The sequence below is a fragment of the Protomyctophum bolini genome (genome assembly GCF_963924005.1).
Source record: "Protomyctophum bolini genome assembly, chromosome: 9".
NCBI classification, from domain to species: domain Eukaryota; kingdom Metazoa; phylum Chordata; class Actinopteri; order Myctophiformes; family Myctophidae; genus Protomyctophum; species Protomyctophum bolini.
In genome coordinates this window covers 42,182,383-42,203,561 of record NC_137870.1, presented here as the reverse complement: position 1 = coordinate 42,203,561, position 21,179 = coordinate 42,182,383, and the positions used below count along the sequence as shown (strand labels likewise).

The window sequence follows — 21,179 nt, the reverse complement described above, 5'->3', positions numbered from 1 at the left end:
ATGATTAGTCGCCAAAATCAAGATCCTAGGTGGTCTAAAACTTGAGTTATTGTAAAATAACAGCAGGTGGCGGCCATTTTGAAAAAAAAAATGGCTGCTATGGTCACAGGACAAATCTAAATATTACCAATGTACCCCACATCCTTGAAAATGTATGATTAGTCACCAGAATCAAGATCCTAGGTGGTGTAGAACTTAAGTTATTGTAAAATAACAGCAGGTGGTGGCCATTTTGAAAAATGGCTGCCATGGTCACAGGGAAAGTCTAAATTGTACCACTGTATCCCTCATCCTTGAAAATGAGGTCTTAGTCACCAGAATCAAGATCCTAGGTGGTGTAGAACTTGAGTTATTGTAAAATAACATCAGGTGGCGGCTCTTTTGTAATATGGCTGCCATGGTCACCACGAGACAAATCTGTGATGGCCCCATAGCCAAAAATGTTCCTTAAGGCATGCTCTAACTGTGTGCCAAATTAGAATACTGCCCATTATTCAAAAACAATAATTTTATTGTTTTAGGAACACTTTTGTCAACTCCGTCAGATACACGTCAACTCCGTCAGACACAAAATCTGACGGAGTTGACGTCTGACGGAGTTGACAAAATGGCATTTGTTTTCATCTTAACCCTCTTTAGTACAATGTAGCCATTTTGTTTTTGCTTAATTTTGTTAGCTAAACCTAACCCCTAAACTAAAATAATAAACATTATTTTGGAATTCTTAACAAAGATCATAATAATGTCCTGACGGAGTTGACATGTAAAAGCTGTGACCACATTGTTATCAACATTGTTTGTTTAAAATATCAAACAATTGAATGCTTGTCAGACCAGGTACTCCACTGTTGCAACAAATATAAATGGGACTTGGAAAAGGAGTCTTCAGGCTAAATCTGTCGACAATATTTTCTGATTAATTTAAGACTTTTAAAAAAACCTGACGGAGTTGACGGAGACGTGGGACGAACATTTGATATGAGATATTTAATAGAAAATATAAATTAAAATTAACTGTGTATATTATTTGCTATGTTGTTGACAATCTACTTTAATTTAGTATGTATATTTATGTGATTGTGACAGTATTAGACACTTTTTTGGCAGTTTGAAATTGTGGCCACTTGCTGGGGACAGGCTAAATACAGGCCTTTTTGGGTACAGGGCCTGCTTTTAACTAATTCAGATGGAATATGAAAACAATTATAATGAAATTAAGGGCATAATAATACACAACTGTATTACACTTAACTTTGCAAGTGCTTTTATTTTTATGAATTAATTTATTTTTTACATAAAATAAGGCTTTTATGTGTGGGACATGTTTTTTCCACTTTTGTCCCTCATCTCAAGAATGAGTGATATATATATATACGTATGGAGAACCTTCTTAAAGTACCATTATACAACTACAGTATGCCATAAGTCAAAACAACAACACAACTGTTTCCCATGAAAAATACTGTGTTATGCATGACAGCACTAGTACACACACACACACACACACACACACACACACACACACACACACACACACACACACACACACACACACACACACACACACACACACACACACACACACACACACACACACACACACATACACACACACACACACACACACACACACACACACACACACACACACACACACACACACACACACACACACACACAATGACCCTTTATGAACCCTGGAGCTATATATGATTCATGCCTAAGAATGTTTTCCAGAAGGTAACTGGAAGTTGTACAGCATACATAACCTATACACGCAGTGGAATGCCGAGTTAAAAATGGATGCAGGGGTTAAATGCTGAAATGAACTGAGAATAGTACCGTGCACCACCGAAGTGCACACATAGACACCCTTTATTACTCGTCTGCAAAAGCAACTGCCCTTTCCAGACCCACGGATGCAGCATTTACTACATGGTGAAAGAAATGCAGCATTCAGTCTCCTGAACTTGAACACAGCATTTTGGCGTTGAACAATTTTTTTTGTTGAAATCCATGTCGTACACCCTGCATCTCCACTAGCTATAGAGTGCTGGTTTGCACCCCAAAAATTGCTGATCTACAAGCTCTCAACGTGTCGCAGCGTGACGCGCTATTTTCGTCCAAAAGTGCTCCTCTTACGGGATTTCAGGCCCCTGCCTCTCTAACACTCTCTGCCGTCCGTGCACAACTAAACTAACACCCGCCAACGTCCCTCAACGATAGGCCGACACATAGTCAAGTTCAGTGCAAAACATGGACAACAAATGGACGAGACCGGGACCATTTGTATATCATCAAAAAGTCCATTATAGCGTGGATTTTACTGTGCAGAACGTAACCTGTGTTGTCAACTCTTGCGAGAGAAATAAGCCAAATCTCCCCTCGAAAAACAAGCCAAAAACAGGCCCAATAATATGGCCACATAATCCTGATAAAAACTGATTCGATGCATTTATCATTATAAATACTACGCATGTCTATAATAATGAATGTTTTCGTCATTTACACACATTAACCAGGGCTTAATGAGTAGAGACAGACACCAGACCGATTCTGTCACTCAATGTGATTCACACTCCCCCAAGCCTATGGATATTTATACATATATCAAAGAAATGTTGGCATGTAGATTTTCATCAACAAGCCACCGCATTAAAACAAACCCAAAGTTGTGGTAAATAAGCGGACTCGGCCACCCTGAACTTAACCCCAGTACATGCAGCGTATAACTTACAGCAGGGACCTCCTCGGTGTCACAGACAGGGGGGTCCTGGAGGTCCGAGGCGGCCCATCCCCACTCCCACCCCTTCTCCCGTCCTCTGCCGCAGGCCGGGCGCTTCATGAGCCATCCCGCCAGGGCCTCGTCCATCTCCAGCATGGCCTCCCAGTCAGACACGGTGCTATCGCCATCAGTCTCCATGGTATAGTATAGTCCTTTATGGCACGTGGAGGACGCAAGCCCTCTAAAATATCCCCCCCCCCCCAAAATGGTCTCCCCTCCCCAGCCTGTATACACGGGAGGCTTAAGAATGTGGAGGAGTCACCCTGCACCGCGGATAGTTCTGGAGGTAAAGTAAACAGAGTGCTTCTGCAGACTGCATGCAGTAGCTTCTTCTCCCCCTCTTTTGGATTTGGGTTTCTGTTCTTGTTCAGCGTTCAGTGCTGGTCCTCCCAGCTGACTCTGGGCCACATGATCCTCGTCTCACTCTCTCTGACTTGTTTTCTTTCACACACGCAGACACACAAACGCACGCACACGCACAGACGCACGCACACGCGCACGCAGGGAGAAGAGTTGTGGCCGTTGCCCTCTAGTAACCTCGGCCCACAAGTCCTTTATTATGGTCCCTTCAGTTGCTCCTCTTGGCAAATGGGTGTTCACGGTGCCGTCCTTTGAAACGCGTCCCTCTTAAGAGCAACGATTCATCACGTCCAGTTAGGTCTCCCTTCAGCGGAGACGCCGCGTGAAGCAGTAGAAAAATAGAAAGAAGAGGCCACAAACAGTAAAAACTGAGGAACGGTGAAAAAGAAAGGCAGGGAGAGAGAGAGAGAGAGAGAGAGAGAGAGAGAGGGAGAGAGAGGAAAAGACAGATGAGAGAGAGAGAGAGAGACACACACAGTGAAATGTCGTTGTTAGAGGCTGAGTGTGTGAATACTGCAGGTCAATAGTCTTGCCGTCTGATATAAGGTGATTGAATTACAGTAAACTATGCATAGCCTCCGCGAGCAAAACAGGACCATTAATCTTGACGAGGGAGACCTTGCCTGCTGTTTGCATGTCTCTTCTTGAAGCGCAGGCTAACACAGAGAGCTCTACAGAGTCAGAGACAAACCTCTCGTCAGTCTCACCGTCCACATAATGTCCGACATGACTGACTGGTTGTGGAACCTGTGCTCTGTAGGATTTATTAAAGATGTATCGCCTGCCTTCCTTCTCTTTTGTTGATGCAACTCTCTCCCCGGGTAATACCCTGTAGCTCTCTCCAATGAGGTCAGATCGGCTGGCAGGACTGTTTGTTGCTCTCAACAGGTTGCAGAAGTGCAGAGCTCCGATGCTCCTCTAGAGAGCTGAAAAATGATTGTGCTCCAAGTCCTCCTTCCGTTTTTCAAAGAAACACCATGGGCAGTTCCCGAGGCGGGAACAAAAGTGAGGATCCCAGCCAGGCAGCGTTGACAAAAACACCAAGGGGAGAGAAAAGGGGGAAAAAAAGTTTTCTCAAATGTGGTTATAGCTCCCATCTGTGTGCTGGAATTTAGCCATGGCATTCCACCTTTACAGAACTGTGTCGTTTTGCACCCAAACGTCCCTCAAATCACTGAGGCCGAAAACTGAAGCAGGAAGGTTGAATGTGACAGAGGAATAATAATAGTAATCCTCGACACAGACTCGAGGCCCACTTGGAAAACAAGTACTGATCATTCAAAGGCTCCTCCGATGCCTTTGTACAGTACGTCGCAGATTAAAGCGCGTGGAGCCCTCGACGATTAGCGTGATGGAAATGAAATACTGTGTCGTAAAAAAAATCTTTCTGTTGATTCACTGCGAGAAAATGAATGGATATGAATGAAGAAGAGACTGTTGAAGCTCGCACTGCGTCCTGTTTTGTCTCGCAGTGACTCAGTGACACGGCAAACCTTTAGCTAAGGTGGGGATGGAGACCGTGCTTCTGGAAGTGGTTAACGATTAACTTCCTGGACAAACAGCAAGAGATGGCAGGTTGGTGTTCCGATGCCTCTATGTGGGGAGAGGGTGGAGGTTGACGTGAGTGTGTGTGTGTGTGTGTGTGTGTGTGTGTGTGTGTGTGTGTGTGTGTGTGTGTGTGTGTGCGTGTGTGTGTGTGTGAGGTGAGCAAGCAGCAGTGGAGCTGGTGGTAGTGGTGGTGGTGTGGGGTTGAAAGTGGTGGCTCTTGATAACAGCAATCCAACAATGAGCTCATTCTTTCTCACTGGCTGCTCCTTCGATTGATGTAAAAAGTTCAAACACAGTGATCGATGAGTCACTGCAACGTTGGAGAGATGAGGAAGTGCAAGATCTATCTGTTGAACAGCAAAGTGGCGTAATACCGTTGTTGGGAGGGACAACAAACACATTGCTAATTTTACACAGCTAATTTTTACAAGTATAATACTAGTAATAATAATAATACTAATAATAATAATAATAACTACTATTTGTAAAGCACTTATCGAAACAAGGTTACACGGTGCTTTACATAAAACCGAAGCAGAATAAGACAAACGTATCCGAAATGAAATAAAATATAATAAAATAAAGACAATTACAAAACTTTAAATAATGTGACAGCCTTTCGATAAAACTACGTCTTAAGTAATTTAAAGGATGCCAGCGGCTGGGCTCCCCAGGAGTGGAGGAGCCCTGACAGCTAAGGTGCGGCTATACCCTTCAGCCTTCTGCCTCGACAACCAGCCGGTTCCTGCCTGTGAGGACCTCAGGCAAATTCACAGGCTATTAAGGGGTTAATAACTCAAACATCTAATAAGGGGCAAGGGCCGCTGGGCTATAGGCCATGAAGTGTCTTAAAAAAAATCAATCTTTTTAAATAAATCTTAAACAGACAGGCAACCAAAGTTAAAATATAGGATAGCTCTGGGTTTTTGTTAAATGCAAGGCTGACTGCCACTATGAGAGAGAGAGAGAGAGAGAGAGAGAGAGAGAGAGAGAGAGAGAAAATCCCTGTTATCAGTGTGATTCATCACCCAGCACACACTCTACAGTACGTATAGTATTGAGATAAGAGATCTGATTCAGAGAGATAAAGTGACTGGGTTCCGAAGCCAAACCTACTACTGTTCATTCAGGAATCACTATCTAATTATAGTGCAACCGAACAGACACTGACGTTCTCATCACTAAAGGGCTTTCTTCGTGTGTTGCATCCTCAAATCCAAATGGGTCTCTGGAACACAGTGTGGGCGCGCCATTCACCAAGTTGACAAGGTTATGCAATTTTCTCTCAGGGATCAACTATCTAGTTTTATATAAGGAAGGCCGGGGGTTCATGTCTGGTTTTGTCTTGGTTTGCCTGCTATAATTTACAATATACAATGGGCATTTAGCAGGGAGACTTGCAGTAAGCAAGAACACACACATGGTAATACATCAAATACATAAACAATAGTCATGAAGGATCATACGTAAAGCTATGAAACTAACAGCCGTACACACTATAGAGTGCTATGTCTACATAAAATGCTATCTAAATGACATAAGTTGAGCCTTTGCATAGTATGCCTGTAAAGTGGTAGAGGCTATAGGGCAAGTGCTACGGGCTAAGAAAGGAGTCTGAAGAGGTGGGTTTTTCTGCTACATCAAACATCACACGTCCAAGAGTGATTCATTCATGGGTACGCTATGGGAGGAGCTATATGGGAGGAGCTTAAATTTGACCTCTGTCATTTGAATCCTCGGCAGCAAAAGCACAGACGACATACCATGCATTCAAAGTATTGATCTGAGAGTGACACAGGAGCAGCTATAGGGTTCAGTGTGAACTTGTGAAGCACAGCCTCCGATGTGGGACGGTCCCACATGGCTTCACCCACACACACAGTGGTGGAAACATGTAAAAGTATATCAATACTGCAATGTAGAACTACTCCCTTACAAGTCACAGTCCAGAGTTCAAAATGTACTTAAGTACAAAAGTATTGGCATAAATTTTTGTTCTTGTCTTTCTGTTTGTAATTGTATGGTTTTTTTCAAGTCACTAGTTTTCAAATAAATGTAGTGGAGTAAAAGTACAATACACACACACACACACACACACACACACACACACACGCGCGCGCGCACTCACACACTCACACACACACACACACACTCACACACACATGCCTCCTCCCCTGTATTGGCCCATATTCCCGCAATGACTAAAGAAATATTTAAAGTGAAATCATACAAATTGTAGTGGGATGCCCCGACTGCCCGTTGCCATTATGGGTCATTATACGTGTTCAACATTCTGCATACAGCTCAGAATACACATATACACAACAGCACAGCGCTTTAACTATAGTCAAAGCTTTTTGATTCCAAAATTAAATTGCACAATTGTTAGTTATCATTGTCATTTAATATTACATGGATAATTGATGCCTCCTATATTAATGGTGCTGTAGATGAATTACCGTAGATAGAAGGGATTAGACTCAAGCGAAAGTGAGTGGCCTATACTAACTATAGTCTGTCAGAGAAAGCATCAGATAGTGTTAGATGGACAATACATCGTTACAATAGCATTGTTTTAAAGCAGTGGTTTTCAACCCTTTTTGTATCAAGGCCCATTTTTTATACTGCATTTGAGCCACGGACGGACCACCATTTTCATGACATTTAGCCTCTCAATATACTTTGAATATTTTATTTGATTGGATAAGACTTTCTCAACAATTCCATGCTGTAGACAGACACCACAGCATGGAATTGTTGAGAAAATCTTACAAATTCTTACACCAACATCATACAGTGTAGTGTATGATGTTGGTACCATAGGAGAGAGAACAGGCAAAAGTTGATCAAAAATAATTACAATTATTCTACATTCTCTAATTGTGTAGACTTCTTGTAAATTAAGTAATGCAGTAATGTCTAACAATAATTTAACTCTTGAGAGTGTAAAATTAAACCAAATAGACCCGTTACGGGTCCATTTGGTTTAATTTTACACTCTCAAGAGTTAAAGCTCTATAAGGGTCCATTTGGTTACCAACTCTAGCTGGGGGACCACCTGGAACCCTCTCAAGGGCGGTGGTCCCCGGACCACTGGTTGAAAACCACTGTTTTAAAAGGAGTGCATGTGTGCAGTCCACTACCCTGTATATTCATTCATCATTTTAGTCGGACGGTAGAGAAGTTGAGAGGGAAATAAGGGCCCTCAAAACAGAAGACTTGGTCCTGGTGCATCAAGGCTATACTTTCCCCAACCACAACTTGTTATACTACAGCCAGGGGTTGACACTAAGGTGACTACCGGTAGGTCTCGCACGTGCAGGTCATGTTCTACTTGTCCAAAGGACCATTTAAAATTGCCTATTACAAAATGATAGGTAAAATGTGTGCTTGTTAAATAAAAATCACACCTGTGTGAACTGGGCGGTGCAGGCTGCTCAACAACACTCAACTCAACAACTTGGCTGCAGTTATAGTTATAGTGCTCTGTGTGAATGGCCCTTTAGACTGCTCGACAGTTTAGGTCACGCGGTATTGCAGCTGTTGAGGCCTCGTACTCAAGACATAGCCTACATACAGACATACACACTCGGTCACTGCATTGGAGTGGTTTGGCACTCCTCAAAAACAAATGTTAAATCCAATCGACAACTGCCAAGTGGCGACAGTCACTTTGAAAGACCACGACTACTACTAGTAAGTCCCACTAATTCTAGGTAACCTTGTGGTAGCCTTGTGCTTCATGAATAATAGCCTATAACATTTAATGAAGATGGAATGCACTTGCCCGTGGGGCAACCTGAGAGTAAACTCTATTCTGCTCTGCTTGCCCCAACGTTTTATATACTGTACTTGCCACACAGTCGCGCAACCGTTAGTATCAACCCCTGAGTTACTGTTTATCTCCATTTTAAACCCCCCCCCCATACAAGGTGTTCTGTGTTGGTTTGTGGTTGCCATACCTGAACCCTCCAACAAAGATGGCTCAATAATATCCACAAATTGTATACCGACAACAACATGGGAGGGTATTCGAGTTATGGCACAGACAGACAGGCATGTTCTTCGTAAAAGAAAACATAAAAACAAAAAGCACCATGCTCAATTCTCCTGTCATTAAGACATTCAGGGCAGGTCCAGAGAAACTGTGTTAAGTAGCAGACTTGTTACCACCTGTTCCAAAGTGAGTGGCTCTCTCTCTCTCAAAGGCTACAACTTAAAACCCTGCAACACATTATTGGCATTTATAAACTACAGAGCTTCTTTAGTCCAGTCTTAAGAATGTGGCAGATATTCTCTGAACAGCTGTATTGACTAATTAAATTAAAGCCTATTCATACTTTTTAGGTGATATGGTGACCACTGAAAACTACAACATGGCGTCACTGAGCCGCGGTGGTAAACGACTCACCGCTCACCCAAACACATCTCTTGTTTTTTTACTAACCACCGTTTCGGTGGTCACCTTTTCACCTAATACTAGAGTACGAATAGGCTTTTAAGGCCTATTCATAGTCTGGATTTTCGGTGGTGAGATGACCACCGCTCCAGTGGTGAGCTGACCACCGGATCTGAAATAACGTTGAGCGGTGGTGAGTAAAAACAGAGAGAGGGCGGTGGTTTTGCTCTTCACCGTGGCTTGTGACGTCATGTTGTAGTTCGGTGGTCACCTATAACCACCGAAAATCCAGACTTTAGTCTCTGCCTTTAGTGGAAGGTAATTATGCTGTGAATTTATTTTGTTTAATTAAGGTTCTGCAACCTGAAATCTCCCATTATATACCGGAGAGAGACTTTGTTATCAGGTGGCAACAGCTAGCCTGCCCAGAGTTCAATGGAAATAAGAAGCGGACAGGTGGATCGAGACATCATTCTGTATCGCCCACCTGGAAGAGGAAGCCAAAACATACAGAGAGAGAGAGAGAGAGAGAGAGAGAGAGAGGGAGAGAGAGAGAGAGAGAGAGGGAGAGGGAGAGGGAGAGGGAGAGGGAGAGAGAGAGAGAACGAGAGAGAGAGAGATAGATATGCACAAGAATACCGTACAGGTCATGCTTACTCTCAGGATGTGTTGTCTTTCATGCTGGGGAGAAAAGGGAAAATACAGAAACACAGGGAATAAAAACGAAAGAAAATAAAATAACACAGAGGGGGAACATTTATGCCCGGCTGAGACAATTCAGAAGGACCAAAAGGGTTTTGACACCCTCTTCTACAAAACACAGCTAATTATTGAACACAAGCTTACTTCCCGTTTGTGATCGTGTGTGTGTGTGTGTGTGTGTGTGTGTGTTTGTGTTACACATGTAATTCAGTAATTTCTTTCCAAACGGCGTTATTTAAGATCAGCACACCACCTTGTGGTAGCATATCAAATTGCCATCTGATATTCTTCAGTTCCACATCGTCCACTGTCTGACACTTGGATTAAAAGATCTTTCAGCGCAAACGGTTCAGCCTCAGGGGTTTAAAACATCATACTGTTACTGTACGGGTATCACACTCTCCAGATTCTTAAGCACCACCTGTTGCTCTTCAAGCTCAGGTTAATCTGAGCTTGGCGGGCCAGCAGTGACCCACAATGCTGACTTGGATATACCAGTGACCTACATATACAGTGACTGGGTGGACCCGGCCGGTGGTGGCTGATAAACTGTCAGGGACAAGACCCTTTCACCTCATATGCAACACTCCAAACACATCCCCAGGCAGGGACACTTCAATATACAGTACACACACACACACACACACACACACACACACACACACACACACACACACACACACACACACACACACACACACACACACACACACACACACACACACACACACACACACACACACACACACACACACACACACACACACACACACACACACATAAAATATAGAAAAGCTAGTGGTTCGCAATCGCAACCTCTGGGTCAGGACCCCCAGATCATGAGGTCAAAAAAATCCCGAGATGACTTTGAAATGTCAATTTAAATAAAATAAAAGACCATTACAGTAATCAAAACAATACTATAAAAACTGGTCGAACATTGGCCCTATCGTCAAATAATTATAAGAAAGGGCCAAAATGTGTGAAAATATCCGATCTACAGGCTCACAATTACGCCTCGCAATGCGAAACGTTGTGAGCTTGTAGATCCTCAGTTCAAATAGGATTACTTTGAAGGGTCACAGCCCAAAAATTAAAAAAGGTTGAGAACCACTGGTCTAAGACAGTGGAGACACCTCAATGACACACACACACAAGCGCACAAATACATAGCAATATGCACATCATCAGTAAGTGTTACATAAATAGTGTATGACTTACATTGTACCAGCTTTGGCTCTTCTGTGGAGAGAGAGAGAGAGGGAGAGAGAGAGAGAGAGAGAGAGAGAGAGAGAATGCATTTGAGTCAGTGACATCATAACAGCACCGTAATATGCTTGAAGGCCCAAACAGTACACACACACACACACACACACACATGCATTCACGCACGCACGCACGCACGCACGCACACACGCACGCCCGCACGCACACATGTGTGCAAACAGAACATGTGACACCTGATCTGTACAGAAAGGTTTATTTATAGCAAGGTGTGAAGGTCCAGTCTAATTGACTGTCCTCCAACACCATTCATAACCCAACTACACTATACGGTGAACGTGAGCTGTTTACACAGGAGTACAGCTGTTACTATAGAACTCTCCTCCTTATCTTGGTTCATTCTCCAAATGAACAGCTACTGTAACTAGTGGGTAGCAGGGTTGGGGGGCGCGCACTACTGCTGCTTGAATCAACTCATTTAAGTCCAACTCTGCTATGCACTCGACTATACTGTAACTTTGGACGAACTCACTATAGCGTGAGATATGGAACGCACATCCTCCGTCATTGGTGATTGTTAAGTAGAGTTTTTTTGGGAGCATCCTGAAGTGACTTGCGAGCCCCCGCGTTGTTCAACTCACTACAGGACATGTGACGTATCATGTCTGACCACGACTGTACTAGATTTATTTGACTTTTTACTCTGAATGTGCATGTACGCTTCAAAATAGGATATTCCGCTGGTACATCTTTTCAACAGCAGATGGCAGCATTTATGTTACATGATTGATAATAATATACATAGATAGTATGACAATATGACAGTATTGCATACACGAGGGGAGATTTGGTGAATATCTTCTTAACATTAATCAGTCCTTGTCTTAGATGTCTAGAGGTTTAGATGTTCTCCTCACTCTAAAACATCCTTCTCTTCCATGGCAGAAGTGATGGATTCATTCACTCCATTCTACTAAGGCTATTTCTTAGTTCGGAACAAAGATTTGAAATGAGACAAAACAGGTTAAAGCGCAATTTCTGCTCTGTTCTACGATGGTGTTGCACGTCAAAAATAGCTACAAGCTCACAACGCACCGTATCCAGAACAAGTCGCAAAAACCTGTAGTTTGCCTATTGTCGGTGTGTGGCGCTATCATAAGACAAAGTTTAAATTAGTCATGTAAATTAACTTCCAACGAAACTCGTCTAATAAGCAGAACATGTAATACAGCGGGGAAAGCGATCATTCAGAGGTAGGAACAGGTACAAACTAAAATATGACAGGAAGAATGATAGTGGGGAGTTCAGTTGTATGAAACAAAATGAATTAATAACAACACTTTAATTTGTGCTCAAGAGTTTAAATGACAAGGCCTCTGCTTAAAAGTATTTTTTAGTACTTGCAGTTCATACACTAACAGCGTGTGAAAATGTCCCAAAAAGTATAATGAAGTATAAGCATATATCCGAGTAAAAAAAAGTATAAATGCATTCATACAATGTACTGTCAGCAGGTAGTTTTGGGGTGGGAGGAGTATAGGACGAAGGCTCTACGGTGCATCCTACCGATGGGGGCTCCTCACCGGAAGGTGTGGCAGTACTACTGTACATGAACACTGACAACACACAGATGTGTGTGTCTCGCGTAGCCAGACAACTACTCCACAATCTCAGAATGCTATATAGAGTCTGGTAACTACACCCCCTGAAATCCGACCAAGGAAAGCATGGCATTTCCGTTGACGAAAATATATTTTAGAATATCTTTACATTTATTTTCTTAATATCCATTTCTGCTAAGCAGCTTAAGCTACATACAATATGCTTAGATAATATCTATTTATATTAGGATATATTTGCGTGACTGTAAAGACGAAACGGGGGGGGGGGGGGCTTCACTTCCACTTTATCGCTTGGTCATGATCAGAGCTTCCGTTCTCCATGACTTCATGGTCATGATCAGAGCTTCCGTTCTCCATGACTTCATGGTCATGATCAGAGCTTCCGTTCTCCATGACTTCATGGTCATGATCAGAGCTTCCGTTCTCCATGACTTTATGGTCATGATCAGAGCTTCCGTTCTCCATGACTTTATGGTCATGATCAGAGCTTCCGTTCTCCATGACCTCATGGTCGTGATCAGAGCTTCCGTTCTCCATGACCTCATGGTCGTGATCAGAGCTTCCGTTCTCCATGACTTCATGACGTTCTCCATGTCGTAAAAAGCCACGCAAGACTACTGGACTACGGGAAACTGAGTACCGTTAGACAGGGTTTTATTAGGGATAGACAGTCAGGTTAGGCTTCAAACTAATCTTGACCTTCTGGTTAAAATAGATACAGTATTAAAACTAAGGGATTTCAATTAAACCCTATTTCTTTCATGTCAACACAGAGAAAGGAAAGGATCGGAGACAATGTGAGAATGGAAACTAGCATAGTGTACTAAACACAGCTAATGGGGAGGAGGAGGAGGGAGATCCAGGGATTACCAGGGCAGGTCAACGGGTCAAATGAAAACATGCTTACTTTAAGGAGGTTTAGTCTGTCATACTGAAAGAAGGAAAATTAAAAGAAAAAATTAAGAGTTAACGAAAGTGAGCTATATGAAGAGAGAGAGAGAGAGAGAGAGTACGAGAGATTTAATTGCTTCTATTTGTCCCAAAGGTTTTATAGTGAAGTGAATGCAAAACATAGAAATATTGCTGCCATTTCTTTCAAACGTTTATCCCAAGTTAACTTTTCCTCTGATGCACAGTATAAGCTATTCTGACAGCAAATGCACAACTCGTTTTTGTACGATATAGTTTACTGTAAGATATAGTTTACTGTAAGATATAGTGTACTGTAAGCTGTGGTGTAATACAGCTCGTTATACACATTTCTCTATTGTATACGTTGTTTTGTTTGATTGTCTTTGGTCCACATTTGCTTTGGCAATGTAAAGCTTCTTTGAATTTGAATTTAAATTTAAATTGAATTGAGACAGAGACAGAGAGAGAGATAGAGAGAGGGGGGAATGAGAAAGAAAAAGAAAACACAGACAACATGCCAGACAGTGATTCATTTTTTCCAGGTTAGTTGGGAGGAGAAATGGCCTGGGAGGTACACTGTATGTGTTACATCTCTGGGAAGGAAAACCCCTCACTGTCAGGTGGAGAGAAGGGTTCCCTCACTGTCAGGTGAAAAGAAGGGTTCCCTCACTGTCAGGTGGAGAGAAGGGGAACCCCCTCACTGTCAGGTAAAGAATGGTTCCTTCACTGTCAGGTAAAGAATGGTTCCCTCACTGTCAGGTAAAGAATGGTTCCCTCACTGTCAGGTAAAGAATGGTTCCCTCACTGTCAGGTAAAGAAGGGTTCCCTCACTGTCAGGTAAATAATGGTTCCCTCACTGTCAGGTAAAGAATGGTTCCCTCACTGTCAGGTAAAGAATGGTTCCCTCACTGTCAGGTAAAGAATGGTTCCCTCACTGTCAGGTAAAGAATGGTTCCCTCACTGTCAGGTAAAGAAGGGTTCCCTCACTGTCAGGTAAAGAATGGTTCCCTCACTGTCAGGTAAAGAATGGTTCCCTCACTGTCAGGTAAAGAATGGTTCCCTCACTGTCAGGTAAAGAATGGTTCCCTCACTGTCAGGTAAAGAATGGTTCCCTCACTGTCAGGTAAAGAATGGTTCCCTCACTGTCAGGTAAAGAAGGGTTCCCTCACTGTCAGGTAAATAATGGTTCCCTCACTGTCAGGTAAAGAATGGTTCCCTCACTGTCAGGTAAAGAAGGGTTCCCTCACTGTCAGGTAAAGAAGGGTTCCCTCACTGTCAGGTGGAGAGAATGGTTCCCTCACTGTCAGGTAAAGAATGGTTCCCTCACTGTCAGGTAAAGAAGGGTTCCCTCACTGTCAGGTGGAGAGAATGGTTCCCTCACTGTCAGGTAAAGAATGGTTCCCTCACTGTCAGGTAAAGAAGGGTTCCCTCACTGTCAGGTAAAGAATGGTTCCCTCACTGTCAGGTAAAGAATGGTTCCCTCACTGTCAGGTAAAGAAGGGTTCCCTCACTGTCAGGTGGAGAGAAGGGTTCCCTCACTGTCAGGTAAAGAAGGGTTCCCTCACTGTCAGGTAAAGAAGGGTTCCCTCACTGTCAGGTGGAGAGAAGGGTTCCCTCACTGTCAGGTGGAAAGAAGTGGACTGTCAGTGGGTGTCATGTGTATCAGAGGTGACACGGGTTTGCCGACACTCTCCCTAATGAACCAACCAGCAGGGAGGGAGGGGTCAGCAGCAACAAGGGACTACAGGACAAGGGCATTGGTAGAATAACAAAACTGGGAGAAAAAGTGGTAAATATATATATATATATATATATATATATATATATATATATATATATTGCGAATATAAAATAGCCTGATTTCCAAAAGAGTTTGCTTGTCCGTGACTATAGTTTGAACTGCACCTACAGAGGAGCAATCTGTGTGTCTGTTGTATTTCTCTCACCCCTTGGATTGGTGAGCCGCCCCGGGCTGTTAGTTCAGGCCTTTTTTCTACAAAATAAACAGGGTGCCCCCTTTTCCTCCCTACGACGTGTTCTTTCTCATTTACGTTCTATTTTAGGAACGGGGAGCGATGACACTCACATCGACCTCAAACATAACAACCATAATCACGAGAGGAGAGCGCCAGCTGCCGAGTGACCACAGAGGCTCACGTGAGGATTGGGGTGGGAGGTATAGGGCCCAGCACGCTGGCACAGAACGGAGGGGGTGACGTAATAATTAATTAGTGCGCGCGTGTGTGTGTGTGTGTGTGTGTGTGTGTGTGTGTGTGTGTGTGTGTGTGTGAGTGAAATGGGCCATGCCTCAGAAGCATGAAAGGGTCTGAAGAGAGGCTGAGCATCCTGTGGCTTTGCCTTTCAGTTTCAATCTCTTTGTTTGAGCCTCTCTGTCCCGGCAAACCAAAACTAACAGTGCATCAAATGTCCTGTTGACAGTGTGTAGGGCGGTCTGTCACGATAAAGACATTTTACTTGCCGATTAATTGTCACACAGATAATAGCAAACAATTCAATTGTGCGTCGATTGGCTTTTAGGCTTCGTAAACAAATGACGAAGAAACGACTGAATAATATTTATTAACTTATGCTTTCAAAAACGTTTAAATAATTGCACAATGGAAATAGCTGATCCACAAGCTCACAACGCTGTGAGCTCGTAGGCCCTAAATCATCTAATTCCACTCTTTTTTAAATGGTTGAAAAATATATGAATATTATTTTCAACGACTATGACAATTGCGCAAAGATAATTGGTTAAATAACTGATTAGGCGATTATGTAATAATTGACACATAGACCTGGAATGTAACGGTACACACTCTACCAGTCATGGATTTACTGCGTATAAAAAAAGAGGGGGGAGAAAAGAACAGAAAAATCTCAGTGTAAATAGAAAACTGCTTGCTATGCAACAGTGTACGGGCTTTGGACTTTGCATGTGACAGTCGGAGTCTGCAGTATGGGAGGTTATGGAAGGGCTGGTATTCTGGGTTCTCTGTTGGGATCAAGCCAGCTAGCGCGCATCTCGCCACCGTAAAGATCCTCACTATTCATTTGACTCCGTTAAATGGCTGCCCGCAGAGTTCAACTTTGGGTTCCGAGAGTTTTAAATGAAGTTCTCTTAACACGGAGGATTTCACTGTGAAGTGGAGCACAGAGGCGGCCGACAGAATAATCATTTGGTTTCAGCCAGGCGGCACTTAGACATCACAGGCATATAAGAATGCAATTAACAGAATTTTAACAATGGGTGTGTGTGTGTGTGTGTGGGGGGGGGGGTCATGGAGTGCAAATGGAGGGCAGGGAGAATGCAGGCAAAAAGCAGAGAGTGAGCAAGCGTGCGAGCGAAGGGAATGGAAGTAAGTCACAAGGGAATTCAGAGCCCTCAATCGCTATAGTGCACTAGAGAATCATTACCAGTACAACTAGAGCATCATTAGGAATGTGCTTCTTTGCAGATTCCTCTGAAGAAGAAGAGAGGAGAGAGAGAGAGAGAGAGAGAGAGAGAGAGAGAGAGAGAGGGGGGGGAGAGGGGAATGAGAGAGAGGGAGGTGGGGAGATAGAGGAACATAAAGGTCAGGGGGAGATAGGTGTGTGCAAGAGGGAAGGGTTGATAAGGTCTATTCATACTCCACTTTAGGTGATAAAGGTGACCATCGAAACGGTGGTTCAATAGTAAAAACAAGAGAGATGGTGTTTGGGTGAGCGCCGCGGTGAGTCGCTTACATGTTGTCGTTTTCGGTGGTCACCTTTATCACCTAAAACTGGAGTATGAATAGGTCTTTTAGAAAATGAGAACCATCTTCCAGGGGTAGGGTTCAGATGGGTGTAATGTAATGATGATGGGCAGGGAACCGGCATGGATGGGTGGATGGATGGGTGGGTGGGTGGATGGGTGGGTGGATGGATGGATGGGATCGGGATGCAAGGGGGGGGCATTGCCACAGAGTCACTCAAGAGACAAGCTATACGTAGATCCATGGGGAGGATGCAGGGGCGGGGCAGAGGTCGTTGTAAGAAACAGAAAGAAGAGTGATGCTTACTTTGGAAAGTCGCTTGTGAGACTGAGCATGCAATCGGGAGAAGAACAAAGAAAAATCAGAGAGAGAAAAAGGAAACAACAAAACAAACTAAATTATAAAAGAGCACTGACTGCCAGAGTCAACAGCAGCCGCTGAAGAAGGAGCCAAAAGGAAAAGGTTGGAAACAGTCAGTATCAGATATACCACAGACACTATCATATCACTATGATACTGACTGTTTGGAAACAGTCAGTATCAGATCACAGACACTATCATATCACTATGATACTGACTGTTTGGAAACAGTCAGTATCAGATCACAGACACTATCATAATATGGCAACGCAGCGGCAGCAAAGCAGAGCGCCGGACAGGCACTCTGTTTGGTTAGAAAACAAAGAGGCATGATTGAGGAGAAAGAGAAACAGAACAATTATGACAAAAAGCGACTCACTCCGACAAGCATGAGCAAAAGGTAAACATGATTGATGAAAGGGGGGAGTGTGCCGTGACTCTGGGCAAACACGCCCGATAGCTTTGTGGCATTAATGCAAAACATGGGCTTTTGGAACAGTTCACCACCCCCATTATTTGATTGTGTCTGTTTAAACCTGCATCTTTTACACCACAAGATGACTGATACGGGGGGGCTGTGTAAGAGGGAGGTGCATCTCCACATAGGGAAGGGGCTCCTATAATAGGTTACTTTGGTTCCATTTGTACACTATCAACGGTTAAATAAACACTGCGATAGGCTGAGAAAGTGATGAGTCAGACCGCAAGCCACACGATCTCTATCGGATTAGAAATTGACACGTTGCTCTGGCGTGCCCCTTGGTCAACTCAACATATTCATATAATATCAGTCACATTTTCAAATAATCGCAGTTACAAGAGGAAGGTCAACATTACTGTGGAACTAGAGCGTGATATAATGAGCACACAGTGAAGACTGTACTGATGACTTGCCTGCTGCGTGATATAGAAATGGCTACGGTGGTTATCGTTAACAGACTCAGATTGGACAAGAGCTCGATATAATCAATATATACTAGTGTATATATAAAAAGCCTCAAAAGACGATCTCGGCGATGATGGCGAAGGGATCAGAACGTGTCAAAAGACGTTTAAGGTGGCGAATGAGATAATGATCAAATTGTTAAGGGGAAGGGGCAAGAACCTGTCAATCTACATTCAACGACATCATCATCATCATCATCATATCATACTATAATTCTGACAATGTCTGAATGTCTGAATATGTGTCTGTCTGTGTGTCACTGTGACCGCCGTAGCTCCTCACTGCCTGCACCAATCACTCTCACTTTTCACACAGGCATTGACCATATGAATATGGAGGTCTTAACGAAGCCCTTTTTTCCAATTTAACAAATGATAAATTAATAATGAATTTATTAGTGAATAAAAAAATGCGAAAACACACCCAGGGCGCAGTAGTACCCCCTGCGCAAGTATTTCACTACGGGTAAGGGCTATAGTACAACTAATTAACCACTTCCAATGCCAAAATATCCGATCTATACAACTGACAATGTTTATATTCTGAGCCCCGTAATAACATGCAGTGCAGTGGGATGATGGTGTGGTTATGGGGGGGAAGGGTGGACAGAAGCACAGAGTCGTTAACACCATGACATTTCATCGTTTTATCAATTCACTACGACTTACTGTAACACTGTGAGTAGAAAACAGCATGTTAAATTCTTACTGTACATCAACAACAAGCATTATGTTATTCTATCAGTACAGCGTAATCATGTCCTGATGACACAATAAAAAACACTCAATGTATTTAGGCCTACTGTAGCGTTGCACCTGTTGCCGTTTCCAGTATTTACAGGCATAAACTAAATCTCTGTTATTTGCAATCGCCTCTGTACAGTATGTCCAAAACTACCTATCGACAAGCTCAAAAGTGTTGGTCAATCTGCTTACTTTTTTGTGACTTTTTTGTAGTATGATCAGGTGAAAGTTAGCATATATGGATATAAGAGGTTTCTGTCCGATATAGCAACGATATAGAAGTATACAGTAGACTTTTAGCATTAGTGATGAGTCTGAGGGCTATATCCTCCCCCCTTAACCCTTATCCCTAAACTTATTTACCATTTTTTTACCATTTTAAAAAACCTTTTAAAATAGTTCAAATAGCTGCATCTATACGCTCACAACGTGTAGACGTAGATCGGCTATTTAAAAAGATTTTCAATTATTTTGCTATGCTTTTGTGTGATGCTGTGTAGTATGATCAAGTAGTAGGGCATCAATTTACCAAAAAAAAGAGGCCGATATAAAGAACGTAACAACGCTGTTTAACTCAACAATAATAATAGATCATACTATTATTCCCCCTTGCTCACCTTGGAGTTCTTTCCCCCGGCGCTGCTGCTGCGCGCCGAATGCAGCGAGTAGTTCCTGTGGACGACCTGCTCGGGGGTGGAGGGGGACTTGTCATTCGAGGAGTGGTCCGAGGAACCCTTCTCCACCATGTTCTCTGCACCGCCCTCCTGCTGGTGGCTCAGGGGCGTGGGCGTGGGCGAGCGCTTGCGCAGGACGGGCGAGCAAGCGGGCGTGCTCCTGTTCGAATTACTGGCAGTGCTGGAGAGAGAGAGAGAGCGTGGGGGAGAGAGAGAGAGGGGGGGGGGGAGGAGCAAGATTAATTCAGTGTACTTTACTTTCAGGATTTACAAAACAAATAATGAAGTTCAAAACATTCAGCATTTCAAAATACATTTGTACTTCTTTAATTATTAATTAGCAATGATTCATGTACAATATAGCCTGTATAATGTATAGCCTGGTATGTGAAGTAGATTGAGTGACCTAATTGGTCCACTACAACAACGACGATGACTTCCTTGGCTCCACCCCCCCAAGGTGCTGTAAACAATGTGACATCATCACAGCAGACTTAACAGGATTGGATTGGTCTCACCTCACACTGACCGGGCTAAGACCAGCCTGAGCTAAGACCAGCGCTGGACAAAGTATAGTAGTACTCAACCCCCAGTACTTGAGTATACAGCCATGGGCAAACTATTACTCAACTTTAATACTTTTCTAATTGAGTTGAAGTACTATAGAGCACTTTGACAGAAAAACAGTCAAGCTTACATGCTTTAAAACAATACCCTATAGACACACATCACTGATGCTCAGAGGACCAGGTTAGCTGTTCAAAACACGAGTGCACCTCAGCTCAAAATGAAAAAAAGGAGAGGCTAACTGTTTACAACAACCCTAGTTCCATTCTAGCCAGATGCCAATGTTGTATGTCATCTTTTTTTTAATGTTTTTTTTGCCTTTATTTTATATATTTTATGTAGGGATAGGCTGACAGGAAATGGGGAGAGAGATGGGGGGGAAGACATGCAGTAAAGGCCGTCGGGATCGGGAGTCGAACTCGCGGCACACTGCCAGACTGGATTACCAGCCAAGGTGCCTGGACCACTGAACCATGTGTATGTCATCTTTTGACGCGTCTGCCTATACACTATGGGCTATATAACTATAGCGTGAAGCGTATTTGCGATTATTCTTCTGCTTCTCCATGTCATTGGTATCCTTCACATTTTTCCACC

The 21,179-nt window shown here is 43.2% G+C and overlaps 1 protein-coding gene across 1 annotated transcript in view; it reads right to left on the bottom strand.

Moving 5' to 3' along the window:
- The window catches only part of LOC308321017 (protein Aster-B-like), a gene marked incomplete at its 5' end in the record, with an annotated part of 139,391 nt that overhangs the window by 28,716 nt on the left and 89,496 nt on the right, over nt 1–21,179 (bottom strand). The window contains 3 exons of the mRNA XM_080771781.1: nt 9,750–9,773; nt 11,016–11,036; nt 19,959–20,196. Coding sequence (XP_080627907.1) covers nt 9,750–9,773; nt 11,016–11,036; nt 19,959–20,196 — 283 coding nt within the window. The remainder of the gene's footprint in view (nt 1–9,749; nt 9,774–11,015; nt 11,037–19,958; nt 20,197–21,179) is intronic.